Below are 14,801 nucleotides of genomic sequence, written 5' to 3' on the forward strand. Positions count from 1 at the left end.
CCCCGTCTTGCACACTGAGAGTTAGCCTCAGGCTCCAGTGAGCCTGGCTTGAATCCCTACCTTTGCCCCTGGCAAGGCTCTCTTTCCTTCCACAGTGTGCAGCTCCTGGTTCTCAGCTGGCAGACCTGTGAGCCGGGCGTGTGTACAGCCACAGCTGTAAGGTTAGACTGTCGCCAGGTCCTGGTGGTACTAATTTACAGGCTGGACAGCGCGCTGGTTACTGTTGTTCCCTCTGACACTGTCCTCCAGTCTTTTTAGAACTACAAACATCAGTTTTATAAGTTTGTGAATTCCTTGAGGCACGAGACCCTGCCTTGTGTTTTTGTATGTCACACACACACACACACACACACACACACACACACACACACACACTTTGATGAACCAATAGAAAAACAATGAAAATATTGTTCATAATACTCCCTGGTAATATCAGGGTTTTGTTTAATTTTTAATGGAGTCTGGGCCAGTAATGTTCATGTTTTGTTTGCTCTTCCTTGCTAATAAAGCTGCTGAAACAGAAGACATTAGTGCAGGTATGGGCACAGAGGAGTTCTGTTCTCACCCAGGAGCTGTATAGTCTTGGGACATGTCTCCACCCTCTCTGAGCCTCAACATCCTCCTACCAGAATGAATCTAGACATTTTAATAGATGTTTCATGCCTGGCTTCCACCCCAGAATAGTTGGTGTCTCTTGGGTTTTATCTGAGAGAATTGCTTTATTGAACCAGAGGGTCAGATGGCCTTGACCTTTGAATGATGTGTCTGAAGAACCACCGCATAGATCAAGAGTTTCAAACAGAAGCTATACCTTGCCTGGGGCTGATGGAAGAGTCATATGATTGAGGTAGAAGTCACTGGTGGTGGTTAGCTGTTTTCAAGCATCTTAAAAAAAAAAAAAAAGGAGGTTGAGAGATGGTTCAGTGGGAGAAGTGCCTGCCATACAAACCCCAGAACAGGACCTTGAACCCCTGTGCCCACTTAAATGTCAGGTGGATGTGGCAACCCACCTGTAATCCCAGCCCTTGGGAGACAGAGATTGGGGGATCCCTGGAACGAGCTGACTAGCTCGACTAGCCAAATCAAGTTCAGGGTTCAAATGAGAGACCCGCCTTAACATATAAAATGAGTGATTGAGGAAGGATCCTGTCATCCACCCTTGGCCTTCACAGGTGCATGCACACATACACATGCACACCCACATGCAAGCAATAAGTAAATGAACCATATAGAAACTTTTCTGATATCTTTTTTTAAAAAAACCCCAGTTTCTTAAACTGCCGTCTCTTTCAGGAGACCTGACCCATTCATCCTTATACCACTTTCACTGACATGAACACGACAGATACCCCCAACATTGTGTAGTGAGGTTACAGGACTAGCTGGAGAGACCTGAGAAGTGCCGAACTTCACAGGCACCTGCACCTTGCCTAGGTGTGCCCTCCAGGGAACTCTGGCCTTTTCAGGGCAAGAGAGGACCCCCCTCAGCATCCGGTTAGTGGGCACTGTATATATATTGCATTTTCCTGCTGGACCCTGTAAACAAGACTGCAGAAGCAGTACATCTGTGTTCAGGATGGTCTGAACTGGCTGGATGCCTGTATGTAAATCCTCTAGAACATGGAGGTGGGGTCCCAGATGAACACGTGTGGGAGGCGAGGGGCAGTAAGCAGGGGGGTGAAGGGCAGTGCAATGGGCTCATAGAGTTTTACCCAGCTCCAGTTACCCCAAAAGTGCTCATCTAAGATAGAGAACTGTTACCTCCATCTTACCGTCGGAGAACCCAGATGGTTAGGAGGGTGAGGAGCCTGGCAAGTCGCTCTTCCTGCTTCTAAGCCTGCTACTCAGGGAGCAGACTTATATTTTGGAAAATAACTTATAAATTATCTTAGACATACTGGCCCAGTGCCTCGGGGAGCAACTTTTTGTTGTCTTCTTTTAAATTTATTTTTTATTTATGTGTATTTGCTTGAATTTATGTGCACCAACCACACCATGTACCCTTGGAGGTTATAAGAGGGCATCAGGTCCCCCTGGAACTGGAGTTACAAATGGTTGTGATGCCCGTATGTGGGATGTGGGAACCAAACTCGATCTAGGAGAGTCAGTTCTCTTAACAGCTTCTCTTGTTTTCTAGGAATTACCTGTTAGAGGTTACAGGTTTCAAAGAAATCTATTATTGTTGAGAACTTGTCTCTCCTTGTGGGTGGGTGGGTGGCCTGGAATTACTAGCCTCAAACTCACGATCCTCCTGCCTCAGCCTCGGGAGTATTTTCCAGTAAGTCCTTTGAGTTTCATCTTCTAAGCTTCACGGATAGCGGAGGCCCCAGATGACCCTGCAGCAGGTCCTGGAGTGTGGTATAGGTTTACTGCGCAGGGTTGATCCGCTCCGCGCGGCAGGGATCCAGCCCAGCGCTTGGGCCTTCCCTTCGCCGCGCTCGCCGCCGCCTCCGCGCTCCCGGGACCCGCTGGCCCCGCTGGGCGCGCGGCCCGCAGTCTCCGCACGTCGGCCTCCGCCCGCCCGCCCGCCCCGCCCCGGCGCGCATTTCCATTTTAAACCGCCGCCCGCCCGCCCGTCCCTCGACCGACCGCGGCCGGCGCAGCAACCCGCGCGTCCCGATCCCCGGGAGAGGCGGAGGCTGCGGGACCGCCGAGCTGTGCAGGAAAAGGCCGTGGGATGCGCTTGGGCCCCGCGCCCTAGACAATGAAGCCGCGGGCACCGCCGCCCGCAGTGGGCCCTGCGCGCCCAGGCCGCACCTGCCGGCGAGGCGGGTTCCGCGCCTGAGCGCCCGCCCGGCCCCCCATGGCTCGGCTCCCCGGGCGCGGACCCCGGCACTCGGGCCGCGTGGCGCGCGGCCGGGCGGACTCCAGGGGCGCTGTTCCCGCAGCCTAAGCGCGGGCCTCGCTGCGCGCGGGGGGCGTGGGCGCCGCTCCCTGCCGGCCCGGGTTCTGCACCTGGCCGGCTCTGCGCCCGCGGCGCGCGTCCCGACGGCCGGCGGCGCTGGATGCAGTCGGGCCTGGGAGAGCGGCGCGGCGGCCGCGGCCCCTGGGGACATGTACCTGCTGGACGGCAGCGGCGAGCCCGCGTCGCCGCCCGCGGACGCGATGCCGCGCGGGACGCCCCCCAGGAAGACCGTCTACCGCATCTCGGTGACCATGGTCAGGAAGGAGCAGCTGGCCGCTCCTGTTCCGCGCCCCGCTCGGCGGCCCCGGCCCGCACGTTCTCCGGACGCGCCCGGGCGGCTGGAAGAGGAGGCCGAGGAGGCGGCGGCTGAGGATCCTGAGGCCGGGCCGCGCGCCTGGGACTTCCGCGCTTTCCGCACACGCAGCACCGGGCAGCTGGAGCTCGGGCGGCTGCGGCCATGCACACGCGGCGCGGAGCCCGCGGACCTGATGGGAAGCCCCTCGGCCGAGGGACCCAGCAGCCCCGATGGGGAGGAGGCTCGGGCCGCGCCCCTGCGGCGGAGCCTCAGCTTCAGGCACTGGAGCGAGCCCGAGGCGCCGCGGAGCCCTGCGCTGAGCGGCGGGAGGCGCCACAGCAGCTCCGGGAGCCTGGCATGGGCGCCTGACGACGAGGTCGAGGCGGAGGCCGTCCCGGAGCCGGTGGCCGGAGCGCAGCCCGCGACGGAGAAGCGCAACACCTTGGATGTAGGCGAGGTGCTCAGCAAGAACGATGCGCTCTCGGACCTGGAGCGCTGGGAGCGCAGCAAGAGCAAGAACCGCACGCTGGACAACAGCGACCTGCAGCGGCTAGAGCGGGCGCGGGCCGCGGCCGCTGGCCCTGGGGCAGCCTCGGAGCACCGGCTGCTGCGCTTCTTCAGCGGCATCTTCGCGCGCAGGGATGGCGGGCCCTCACCCCGCAGCGGTGCCCTGCGCTCCCGCGGTTACTTCAGCCTGCGGAGGGCCCCGGCCGACACACACTCGTCCAGCGCAGAGAGCATCGAGGGGTCTCCGCGCAGAGGTGGGCAGCCCGGGGGTGGCGGGGAGGTGGGGGTAGGCTCTTGGACAAGCAGGAGAGCTGTGGGGGCTGGGCCCGTGGTCCAGCAGCCTGCAAGTGTGAGCACACTAGGGCCCGGGAGCAGCGAGGACACCCGCCTTCCCCCGATGTCCAGGTTCGGTGGCAGCCTGGGTGGTCCTGAATGCCATCACCCCAGGCTTTATGTGCTTTAGCAGTTCTGGGTCTGTCACCTGGTCTTCGTGATCTTGACTAGGGTAAGATCACCTGGCTGCCCAATTAATTGCTGCTGTTCCTCTTGCTAGGATGGATGGAGCTGGAACACGCCTTTGCTCAGACCGGGCTTGGGGGTTGGGGTGGGCATAGCAGGTGCAGCTCTTGGCCAGCCAAGAGGAGCCCACATTCCTCTCGAGTCTGTCCTTGATCCCCTTCTTCAGCGCAGCAGGCTGCTGTTGGTTCCACTATCCGAGGGCGGTGATGGCTGATTTGGGTGGTTCTACCTAGGGAGCTTTTGGTTGTCAGCTCATGGCCAGTGAGAGCGGATGACGGGCATCCAGGCCCCTCGCCCTCCACATGTCACTGGGGAAAGCAAGCCGGGTAATGGATGTTAGGGAATGAGGGGCCAGTCCTGCAGCCCATCCTGAAACTAAAGGTGTCTCTTGTCTCTCACATGCCTACTGGGGTCTTGTGGAGAAATTTCTGGGGGTAGATACTGAAAGCGGTGAATTAGCCATATGATTGATAGCATTTGGGGGTCTGAAATCACAAAACATGGATCTGGTTTCTGTTTATCACCTGGAGGGAAAAGACTGGGCACGGATGAGTAATTGGTGTGTGTGTGTATGTGTGTGTGTGTGTGTGTGTGTGTATGTGTGTGTGGCGGGGGAGGTTGGCATTATACTAGGACAACTCTTTAATCTTGCTTCCGATTACCAAAAAATGCTTCTGATGACCACGGAGGTAGAAGCAGTGGAGTACAGTGGTTTCTACAATACCGGCTGGCTCCCGCCGCCCGGAAAGAGCTTCTCCCAGCTGGACTTGACAGGCTAGCTGACTGCCCTAGGTCGAGGCTCACATTAAAACCATCTTCGGCAGAGGACCCGTGGAAGACAAACTAGTCTCATATTGCTGCTGCCTGTGGTTCTGGAGCGGAGAAGGGTTGGCGCCAACCCTGCCATGGCATGCTTGCCTGCGTGTTGTCTTTGTTTTGCTGGGAGGTTACCTGTCACCAGACTTGGTTGGTTGAGTTGCCTTGAACCCGTCTAGTTTTAACATGCCTTGCTCCCGCTCCAACCATTAATCCCTCTCGCTTCCCCTCCCTCCCTCCCTCCCGATATGCTTTTAAAGTGTTAGAAGATGACAGGAGTTAGTTTTGGGGCCAGTGAGATTGACTCGGCCAGGTAAAGGCACCTGCCACCAAGCTAGTGAGCAGGTGTGATCCCCACAGCCCACAGGTGAGAGAGAAGAACTAACTCCCGCAGGTTGTCCTCTGACCTCGCCACGTGTACCACAGTGCCGATTGGCAAGCTCACCCATGAAAATAAATAAAGGAAGGAAAAAAGAGTTGGTTTGCCTGAAGGGGCTGTTGTGTCATTTGCACAGAGGAAGTGAAAATTGAAAGGTCCCTGTTGACTCTGACAAGCGGGCTTGCATCTCTGTTTTGTGGACTTGGTGGAAGACTGTAATTAGTTGCCTGGTTTCCAGATAAGTACCTGTCTTACAGAGATGGGGGAGAAGCACAGACAGGATTGGCATGAATATGCTTCAGCTGCACCTAGGTACAAGTCAAAAGCATTTAAGGTTTCGATGCGTCCTTTGGGACAAACACTTGCAAGGGGTGTGCAATAGTCAAGGTGTTAAGTGTGTTGGAAGTTGTGCCCCCTAGGGATACAAGTTTTTAATAGTAATGACTGCAGTACTGATCTTATTGGTTGTCTCTGTGGACAGACCATCACCACACTTTATGGGTCTTGTAGAAAACCCACAAGCTGGGTGTGATGGTATGTGTTTCTAATCCCAGCACTTGGGAAGTACAATTAGGAGGATCAGCCTCTGATATATATCAACTTTGAGGACTGGGATACATCACACCTTGTCTCAGAAAAGGGGAAAAAAACCAAAACAATACCCAAACTGAAAATAGCATTTTGAAAAAAAGTGTACTGGATCATAGCATATGCATATACACAGAACTCTGGGCCTCACATTATTGTAAAGTTCTGAATCATGTGTGTGTATGTATGTGTAAATAAAGCTCTACACCTTCCATCCAGATAAAATGTTTGCCGTTGCTGAAAATGTCAGAGGTGTCAGGTCACTGTCCTCAAGACTTAGGAGCAGCCAGTTCTCTGGCTGTTAGAGCCAGTGTTACAGAACCCCAGCGTTCCCGTCTTACCATCGTATCAGGATCCTGTGCGCTTTGGTTTTGTCTCTTTGTTTTGTTTTTTTATGTATTTGTTTCTTAGAATGTCAGTTGCTGGGGCAGAGGTGGAGAGAGAGGTGGTTAAGAGTATTATAACTGGCGCGTCGGTGGTGGCGCACGCCTTTAATCCCAGCACTCGGGAGGCAGAGGCAGGCGGATCTCTGTGAGTTCGAGGCCAGCCTGGGCTACAGAGCAAGATCCAGGACAGGCACCAAAGCTACACAGAGAAACCCCTGTCTCGAAAAACAAAAACAAAAACAAACAAAAAGAATATGTAACTGTTCTTGCAGAGGACCCAGTTCCTAGCACCTACACCAGGCAGTTCATAATGTCCCGGAGCATCAGTGCCAGAGGGATCTGATGCCTTTGGCCTCCACAGGCACCTGTTCTCACGTGCATACTCATACAAGACATAAATACACATAACTAATAAACTAGCTCTTAAAGGAGGTCAGTCGTTCAGAACTTAAGTGTTGTTATGTGAAAATCCCTGCTCTGAAGTTATGGTGGGGGCCCCAGATGCCATGGTTTCCCTTTGTGAATAGTGCCAGGGCCAGGCCCACCCTGCCTTGCCTAAGCTTCCTTTGGGGCTCAGGTGGCTTGGCAAGACTTAGAAATTGTATTTTTAGGAAGGAAGAGCAGAGCTTGTTGTGAAATGTGAAGCGTGAGGTCAGGGGCTCCCTACATCTGCATGCAGCTGGCTGCTGTTTGAGAGCAAAGCCTGAGCTTGGCTAACCAGTGAGGAACACCAGGCCCATGCCAGTTCCAAACTGCTTTTACCACCCCAGGCTTAAGCCTCTGCAGACCTGAAACACACACCATCAGCGTCACCAGACACCTAGATGACTTCCTTTAAATGTAGGCATAATGGTTTGGAGTTCATGAGTATAAAGGGAATTAGAGGTGCCGACACCCACAGACGCTTTCTCTCTCACAGCTATTGATTTTGACTTGGCTGCAGAAAACGCTACTTTAAGATTGGTATTACGATAAACAGTTTCCCTGTCTTAGAACACATGGCTGGTCTTAGACGAGATGTCTCTGTTGGCACAGGCACAAGCAAAATAGTTAAAATCTTGTTTTAACACACACAGAGGCTCTGGACAGGTGTGTGGTTTGGTTTCCCTGGATTCCTAACTTAAGAGCTTTAGGGTGAAAGGATAGAAATAGCCCACCTTCCCAGGAGGCCTCACTGGGCTTTCTCAGCCTGTACAGGCTCTTCTCTCTGATGTTTGGAGTCCCAGGGTTTATATGGGTTAGACACAGTTTTCAGAAAGCCCTCTTGTCAGATCCAGGGCAGTCTTGTGTTATGTGACACACGTGTATTAAGACAGTGTTGACACAAATGTAAGTCAATACAAGGAAAGACAAAATTGTAAGTGGCTAATAGCACTGATGGGTGTCGCTCTCTGGAGCCTGCTCTCTGTGTCTGACAGGTGCCATTAGACTAACTTGCCACTCCCGGGACCTAGCCGCCAGGCTAGAGCTACATGCAGGGTCTTTTACTATGTGGGAGGATTGATGACTGCAATAAAGTGATTCCTTGATAGCTCTGGCTAGGACCAGCTTTTTAAATTAGTAATTTACAACTGATTTTTGAGAGCACATTTCAACAGTAGCCATGTTCCTTAGTTTCGGATTCCCTTGCTTCTGTATCTTAGTTATGATGGGATGAAAAGCTTATTAGAGTATCAAGCAAAGGACGAGAAACTTGAGTGGCCAGAAGAAGGAAATAGCAATTCAATGAAAGAAAATTGCTGCTATAACTTGTACATTGTTTTCAATTTGATTTGCCACCGGACAGGGCAAATAGCTTATAATGAAACTGTGTCATTCACAGCGTTTCATGTGAAACATTTTGAATGATTTTCTACTCAGTCTTTGATGGCAGCAGTCTTTGCATTTTCCAAGCATCAGAATCTGAGATCTAACAGAAGCGCAGTTCCAGTCTGAAGAGATGAGCAGCAGATTGGGGGTTTTGTTGTTGTTTGGAAGGATGGGCGGGAATCGCTCTCTCCTGGAGACTCAGCTGCTGTACTGGGTATGCTCTGAAGAGTGGCCTTGGAAGGTCAGCCTGGTAATCTTTGGGCAACCAGGATTTGTGTTGTGTTCCTCTAGGTCTATGGCCTCTGGTTGGAGCTTCATTTCAGCTTAGGTCAAGAGCTTACATCTTTTTTTTTTTTTTTTCTTCTCTTCTGACAACCTGGGCTTGGAGCATCCTGCTGCTGGAGGAGAGTATTCAGAGATGTGCCCATAGCAGCAACCTGTTCGGCTGTCTAGTTATTAACGGCTACTCTGTTTGGAAGCGCTGTGGTTTTGATTTTTGTTTGTCTTGTTTTTGTGGTGCACGAACACGTCCATGGGGCATCTGCAGCGTGCTCTGCATTTTCCGAGCATCAGAATCTGAGATCTGACGGAAGCACAGTTCCCAGTCTGCAGAGATGAGCAGCAGGTTGGGGGAGAGGGAGAAGTTACAGTGAGTCTGCAGGGTACTCAGGCAAGCTGTGACTGTCCCCCAGTGTCACATACACTGGCTTTCTCAGGCCAGCACATGTAAGCCTCGGTAGTGGGTTCCTCCTGGGCCATTGCTGGTGTTACTCCTCTGTGGACAATGGAGCACAGACACTGTACACACACACACACATACACACACACACACACACACACACACACACTGTACACACACACACACACACACACACACACACACACACACACACACACACACGCTCTTGTGAAATGTTTGTTGGGAGGATGGAGCAGAGAGCTAGGGGACACAAATGGTAGAGCCAGTGTCGTTGGGGAAGAAGTTGTCCGGTGTCCTCATGAGGGTAAAATGAGCTGGACCTGGCAGGATCATCAGGAGTTGACTACATGAAGAAAGAACTCCCCACGTGCAGGTTGGTTAGGATACCTTTAAGGAACTGCTTAGCACCCCACCCTGTCCTCAGATATAATACATGTTAGTGATTAATACATCAACTTGAAGCAGAGAAAAGGAAATTATATAGTCTTCTAAAAAATGTTTATGTTCCTGGCGTAAAATTTTCTTTTTCCAGTGCAGTGACTTGGAACAGCTATATTAATTTAAAATGTCACTGTGAGTAAGATCATGAAGGAAAGAGAAGTGTTCTCTTATTGAAGTGGCCTCACTGTTGAGGTTGACTACAGCTCTGCGGCCGCTCCACATGATTAAGGGCAGAATTGGTATTAAGGTCAACAGATTAGCAGAAAAGAGGGGAGATTATTATCTTTTCATTATTTTAGAGAAGGACCATCTGCCCATGGTAGATGATGAGCGTTGAGTTTCTGCTTGTCCTGGGTGACAGCCCTGGGTTTCCACCCCTCCTGATGGACCTGGCTTAGCTTGTTCTCCTACTGGTCATTCTTTGAGACATTGCTTTAAAAAGTGCCCCTGCAGTTTAAAAGAATGGAGTCGCATGCTATCCACTTGGCTGGTTTTAATTTAGAAGTGGGTTCTAGATTTCCCCTGTTTTTTTTTTTTTGCGCTTATTTTTGCTTTTTGTTCCACTTCTCCTTGCTTCCCACCCTGGTATCACTAACAGGTATGATGCTCTCAGACAGTTCAGCGTGCAGTGAGCTGCTCTGACCAGAAGACGGGAAAGCGATCTCCATCCTCACTGTCAGTACCAGGGCGCACCAGGGCGAGTGCTGGACGGGATTCTTTTGGCTTCTCTTTATCTAGCACGTGAAGATAATTTTACCAGGCGCATTCTGTCCGTGGGAGTGACGGGGGAAAAGGGGGTCGAGTTCTCACACCACCCTCGCCCAGGAGAAGCCATGCATCCCTTTCGATCCGATGCCCTCTCCATGTGAGGTTTTGCATGGTGTGGCATGCCAGCTGGTGTGGTCAGCATGCGGGAAGGCTCTCTTTGTCCAGTGCATGGCTGGTGCAGAACAGTGGGGCTCAAGTGATGCGGTTGGGTGTCCTTTTGTGTGAGACGGTTATCAAAGGGACCCCTGTGTTCCCTCTTGTCCTCTGTGCCTGCCACTGCACACGGGCCTGTGACTGTCAGACACTCGGGAATTGACTCCATGAACAATGACAGCAGCCTTCCTTGAGGCCCCGCCCTCACTCATTAGTTCTTCTACCAGGGCAGACTGATGCTGATGCTGCTTCTGTTGGGATGGGAGACGGTGTTTATCTAGTGTGTTTACCCTGTTGCTCCAATGAGCTCTTAAAAATTTTTCTAACTTCAGGGGATACAGCTCAGTAGATAGAGTGTTTGCCTAGTGTGAGTGAAGCGGTGGGTCCTATGCCCAGTACCACATAAACCGGATGTGATAATGCGCCCCAATAATGCTAGCAATGAGGAGGTGTAGGCAGGAGGATCAAAAGTTTAAGGTCATCCTCATCTGAGGCCAGCCTGGACTACATAGGACCCTGTCTCAAAGGAAAAAGCATAGTAATTGTTCCCACAAGCCGAGTCCTGTCGTCTGAAGCAGGACACCTGCCCGCAGTGCACACGGTACTGCGGTCTTGGTCTTTCTGCCCAACGCTTCACATTTCAACACACAGCTCCAGGGTGGGTGGACATATCATTCTTTTGGTAATTTCAGTCCCCACACCAGAACTTCAGATTTTCAAGAGTCTGCCAGGGTAGCCAGGAGTCAGAAGTTAAGGCCAAGCCTGACCTGGTCCCTGGGATCATGTGGAAGCCACATTCAAGGAAGACTCTGAGAATTGTGATTTGGAAGAGAAGACCAGGGACCTGCAGGTTTCTTCCCGGAACCGGAACCAGGATGCAGCTACACAGCAGGGGTTCACTAAACTCCTGGGTCGGAGGCTTTTGACTCAGTGTCCACAGCACAGCATCCACCTTGTCCTAGGCCTCCAGGATGGGTGGGAAGGTCCCATCATTGGGACTCTGAGGCTGGAGATGGGTGGCAGGGAGGGCTGTGGGTGTGTGATTGGAGTTTCGAAGGTGCTGCTCCTCCAGCGTTTTCCTGGGTGCTGGCTCATGGGCGTTGTTTGGCCTGCAGTCTCCACACAGCCAAGGCGGGTTCTGAACGAGACTCAACACAGAATTGTCAACCTGAAGTTATCAAGAGATTCTTTTTTTCTTCTTGTTTTTCCGTTGGTGACTGGATTGTGCCATTCTCAAGTATAAACTGAAATGACAATATTGATCATGGCACATTGTCAGAAGACTGGACATGGCACCTAGGACTCTGATGATATTTATACCTGGTCCTCTCCCAGGGGTGGTTTGCATCCAGTGTGCAGAAAGGACGCGCTTGTCTCGAATGTGTCTCGGTGGGGAGGCCTGTTATGTCTGCTCCTTCCCATCTTGCTTCTGTTTCTCACTGGCTTCTCTTGGCTTGTTGGAGGTTTAGTGTCTATCCTGCCCACCATCAGGCGGGGATCTGGCAACAACGAACCATTTTACCCTCCCCTTTCTCCAGCAGGGTCCCCCATGGGCAGTGTTTTCTGGGCCCTTCGAAGACCTAATCAGCCAGTTCTTTTGGAGTGCAGGTGATGAGCAGTGGCCAAGCCTGACCCTAACGTGTTTCTCCTGCAGGTTTCCTCTCTGTTTTGAGATGTGTAACACGACCAGAAACAGAGGAGGGAGATTTCTTCTGTAGGCTACATCTCAGTCGCCACCTGGAGCAAGCCAGGCAGGCCATGGGGTTCTGTCTCAGCTGCAACAGCATGCGGTTAGCCAGGTGGCCCAGCCAGGCCTCAGAGCCACGCTGAGCTCAGTCTGCCCCATGAGCTGAAGTAGCTCTTTCAGGCTTCCCCCCATTCCTGTGAAGCTGCAGAAGCAGGCATGACAGCAGGTTTGAACCTGTGCACTAGGCATCAAGGCTTCACTGTATTTACCTGTGATACATTTTTGCAAAGGACCCATGGGTATGCTCAGGCTTATGGTCAGGATGCACACTTGGTGGGTAGGCGTCTCGCTCATGACACTCCTGCCTCAGGGTCTCCTTCCCTTACCTGTTTGTATTTTCCCACGACCTTCATGTAGCTGCTGCTTTTAAAGCGACTGGCCAGCATACCTTATGATTGTGAGCGGGGAGAAGCTGGCTTCGGCACCCCTCCCCCTTTGTTCCTGTCACTGGAGAAGGGCTGTCACTCTGTACCACATGGAGTCACTTCCCTTCTTACAAGCCAGACACAACCTGAGAGCAGCCGAATTGTCAAGTAACATTCCTTGACCCACAGTGTACTGGAAGATGGACAGGCAGAGAGATTGGGGAATGGACAGAGGGAGGGAGGCGAGGGAGGGAGGCGAGGGAAGGAGGCGAGGGAGGAGTGGATGCGAGGCTTTTAAAGTCATTGCCCCCAAACCACACTAGTCTGAGAGCCAGAGAGAAACTTTCTTCAGGTTTCATTTGATACTACGTATTGTACTGATACCTATACATGGTATACATTTATAAACTTTTATTAATTTAACATTTACAAATCTGTTACATTTACGATTTGAAAGTGCACAGTGACCTCTTAGGGGGAGAAACTGAGGTGGAGGGTACATGCATTGAGGACATTTCCTCTGCCCTTTTTGGCCTGGGTTTGACTGCCAGCTAGACAAAAGTAATCATCACCCATGGCACACGTAGTGCTTGTTAATTCTGGTTGTTCCCTTGCGAGGAATGAAACACTGGTTGCCCGGCATGCCAGTCTAACTACTGAGCCACAACCAGCTCCTGCTTGTTAATTCTCAAGTCTCATTTTAGGGATTCAGCTCCTCTGCAGCCTCCTTTGGAGAACCAGAGACTTGGGTCGTTAGCATGTCAGGTTCAGTTCAGGGTGTTAGCATGTCATGGTAGCATGTCAGGTTCAGTTCAGGGTGTTAGCATGTCATGTTAGCATGTCAGGTTCAGTTCAGGGTGTTAGCATGTCATGTTAGCATGCCTTAGGAGCAAGGTTGGAAACACCTTTCTTCTGGATCATGGGTAGGAATATGCTGGTAGAGGAAATGCAGACAGGAACCATGGCGAATTTTCTCTGATGATAGCTGCCATCAGTTTCTGCTTGTGTTTCCAAACTACACCACTCCAGTGGTTTATGGGTGTCACATCTCCGTGGTAGAGGATCTTATAGAGCTGAAGAATTGCGGCTGTCTAACAGAGTCATCTAGGGCAGTCCCCTGGGGCATTAGGATCGTGTAGTGTTTACCAAGGTCACTGGGCTGGTGTATGATCGCTTGTGACCATCATGAAGCCTTAGGGGCTGTGTGACCATAGTGTGGCTGTGTGGTCTTTTGTGTTCATAATTGTCAGAGTCCCAAGAGGTGTGATTGTTGGACTGTGAAGGTTCTCTGGATGCACTGAGACTGGAGAGTCAGTTGTAAAATCATGGTGGCAAGGGGTATGTGGTGCCCACTTCTGGGGAGCTGGTGACTGGGCGAGGGCCTGGCCTTCTGGTCTTCTTGCCTGCCTTGCCTTGGGGCGGTTTTGTTATCTCTTTACCTTCCCATTCATTCAATCAAATGCTCATTCATCCTGTAGATGTTTAGCAGAACGCAGTTTATTTCTGATGTTCTGCATGGTGGAGTTCTCTCTCTGGATCACACTGGGTTCTGCTAGCTCCTCTCCGCTGCTGTAGTCACAGGCCCAGGATGCTTCCACTGTCTTTCATGGAGAAGCACGTGGGCCTTTTTGGGTGTTCTTTGCTGTGCTCCTGGTTTCCAGTGGCTCCTGCAGTGGCCACAGCTCCCCTTCAGCCTGATGTCTTAGTTACATTCTTGTACCTTGATAAAGCTCTCTGACAAAGGCAGGGAGGTAGGGTTTATTCCGAACAGCCAGTGAGGGGAACAGATACAGAAAAGGGGTTTACTCTGTCTCACAGTTGGAGGACTCAGTCGATGATGGCTGGGGAATCAAGGCAGCAGGAAGTTGAAGCAGCTGGTCACGCCATACCCATAATCGGAAAGCCGAGAGTGATGAACACATGCTACTGTCCGTTCCTATGCCAGGGATATAGTAGGGTCCCGGATCCTGGTGAGGGAATGGTGCCACCTACAGTGAGTGGGTCTCCCCAGCTCAGTTATAGGATGGAGATAATTTCCCACAGGTGTGCCCAAAGGCATGTCTCCTCGGTGTTCTAGATACCGTGTAGTTGATGCCACTGACGACCAGACCTGACCAGTGGGGTGACAGGGGCAGTAGTGCCATTGTTGCTGCCCACTTAGAGACAACTGCACCCACTTCTGATGTGTTGCTAGCACCACTTGAACTTGAGAAATAAAAATATTTAATGCCAGAGCGCGTTTTAGGAATGTGAAGTGTCCAATGCACTTAAGCAGGAGCCTCCGATTGGCAGCTGACAGACAAAGCCCACTGTAGCAGGAATCTTAGAAAGTCTTATTAATTAAATCAAACCCAAGGCGAGTTATTGGGGTCCATGCTGGTAGATCAGAGAGACAGAACAAGCCACAGCTATCTCACCTCGCC

At 51.8% G+C, this 14,801-nt stretch overlaps 1 protein-coding gene across 18 annotated transcripts in view; it reads left to right on the plus strand.

Annotated features, from left to right (window-relative positions):
- Positions 1-14,801, plus strand: part of Agap1 (ArfGAP with GTPase domain, ankyrin repeat and PH domain 1) — a 467,544-nt gene that overhangs the window by 134,737 nt on the left and 318,006 nt on the right. For 4 of the 18 annotated variants that reach the window (XM_016007100.3, XM_076549563.1, XM_016007103.3 and 1 more), the window contains exon 1: positions 2,986-3,961. The exons of 9 other annotated variants lie outside the window; for them this stretch is intronic. In XM_016007100.3, coding sequence (XP_015862586.2) covers positions 3,055-3,961 — 907 coding nt within the window. In that variant the 5' untranslated portion in view covers positions 2,986-3,054. Of the gene's footprint in view, positions 1-2,985; positions 3,962-14,801 lie in introns of those variants that run through there. 5 more of the 18 variants (XM_016007102.3, XM_076549562.1, XM_076549561.1 and 2 more) reach the window with 3 other exon arrangements.

Source organism: Peromyscus maniculatus, chromosome 13 (genome assembly GCF_049852395.1).
Source record: "Peromyscus maniculatus bairdii isolate BWxNUB_F1_BW_parent chromosome 13, HU_Pman_BW_mat_3.1, whole genome shotgun sequence".
Classification (NCBI taxonomy): Eukaryota; Metazoa; Chordata; class Mammalia; order Rodentia; family Cricetidae; genus Peromyscus; species Peromyscus maniculatus.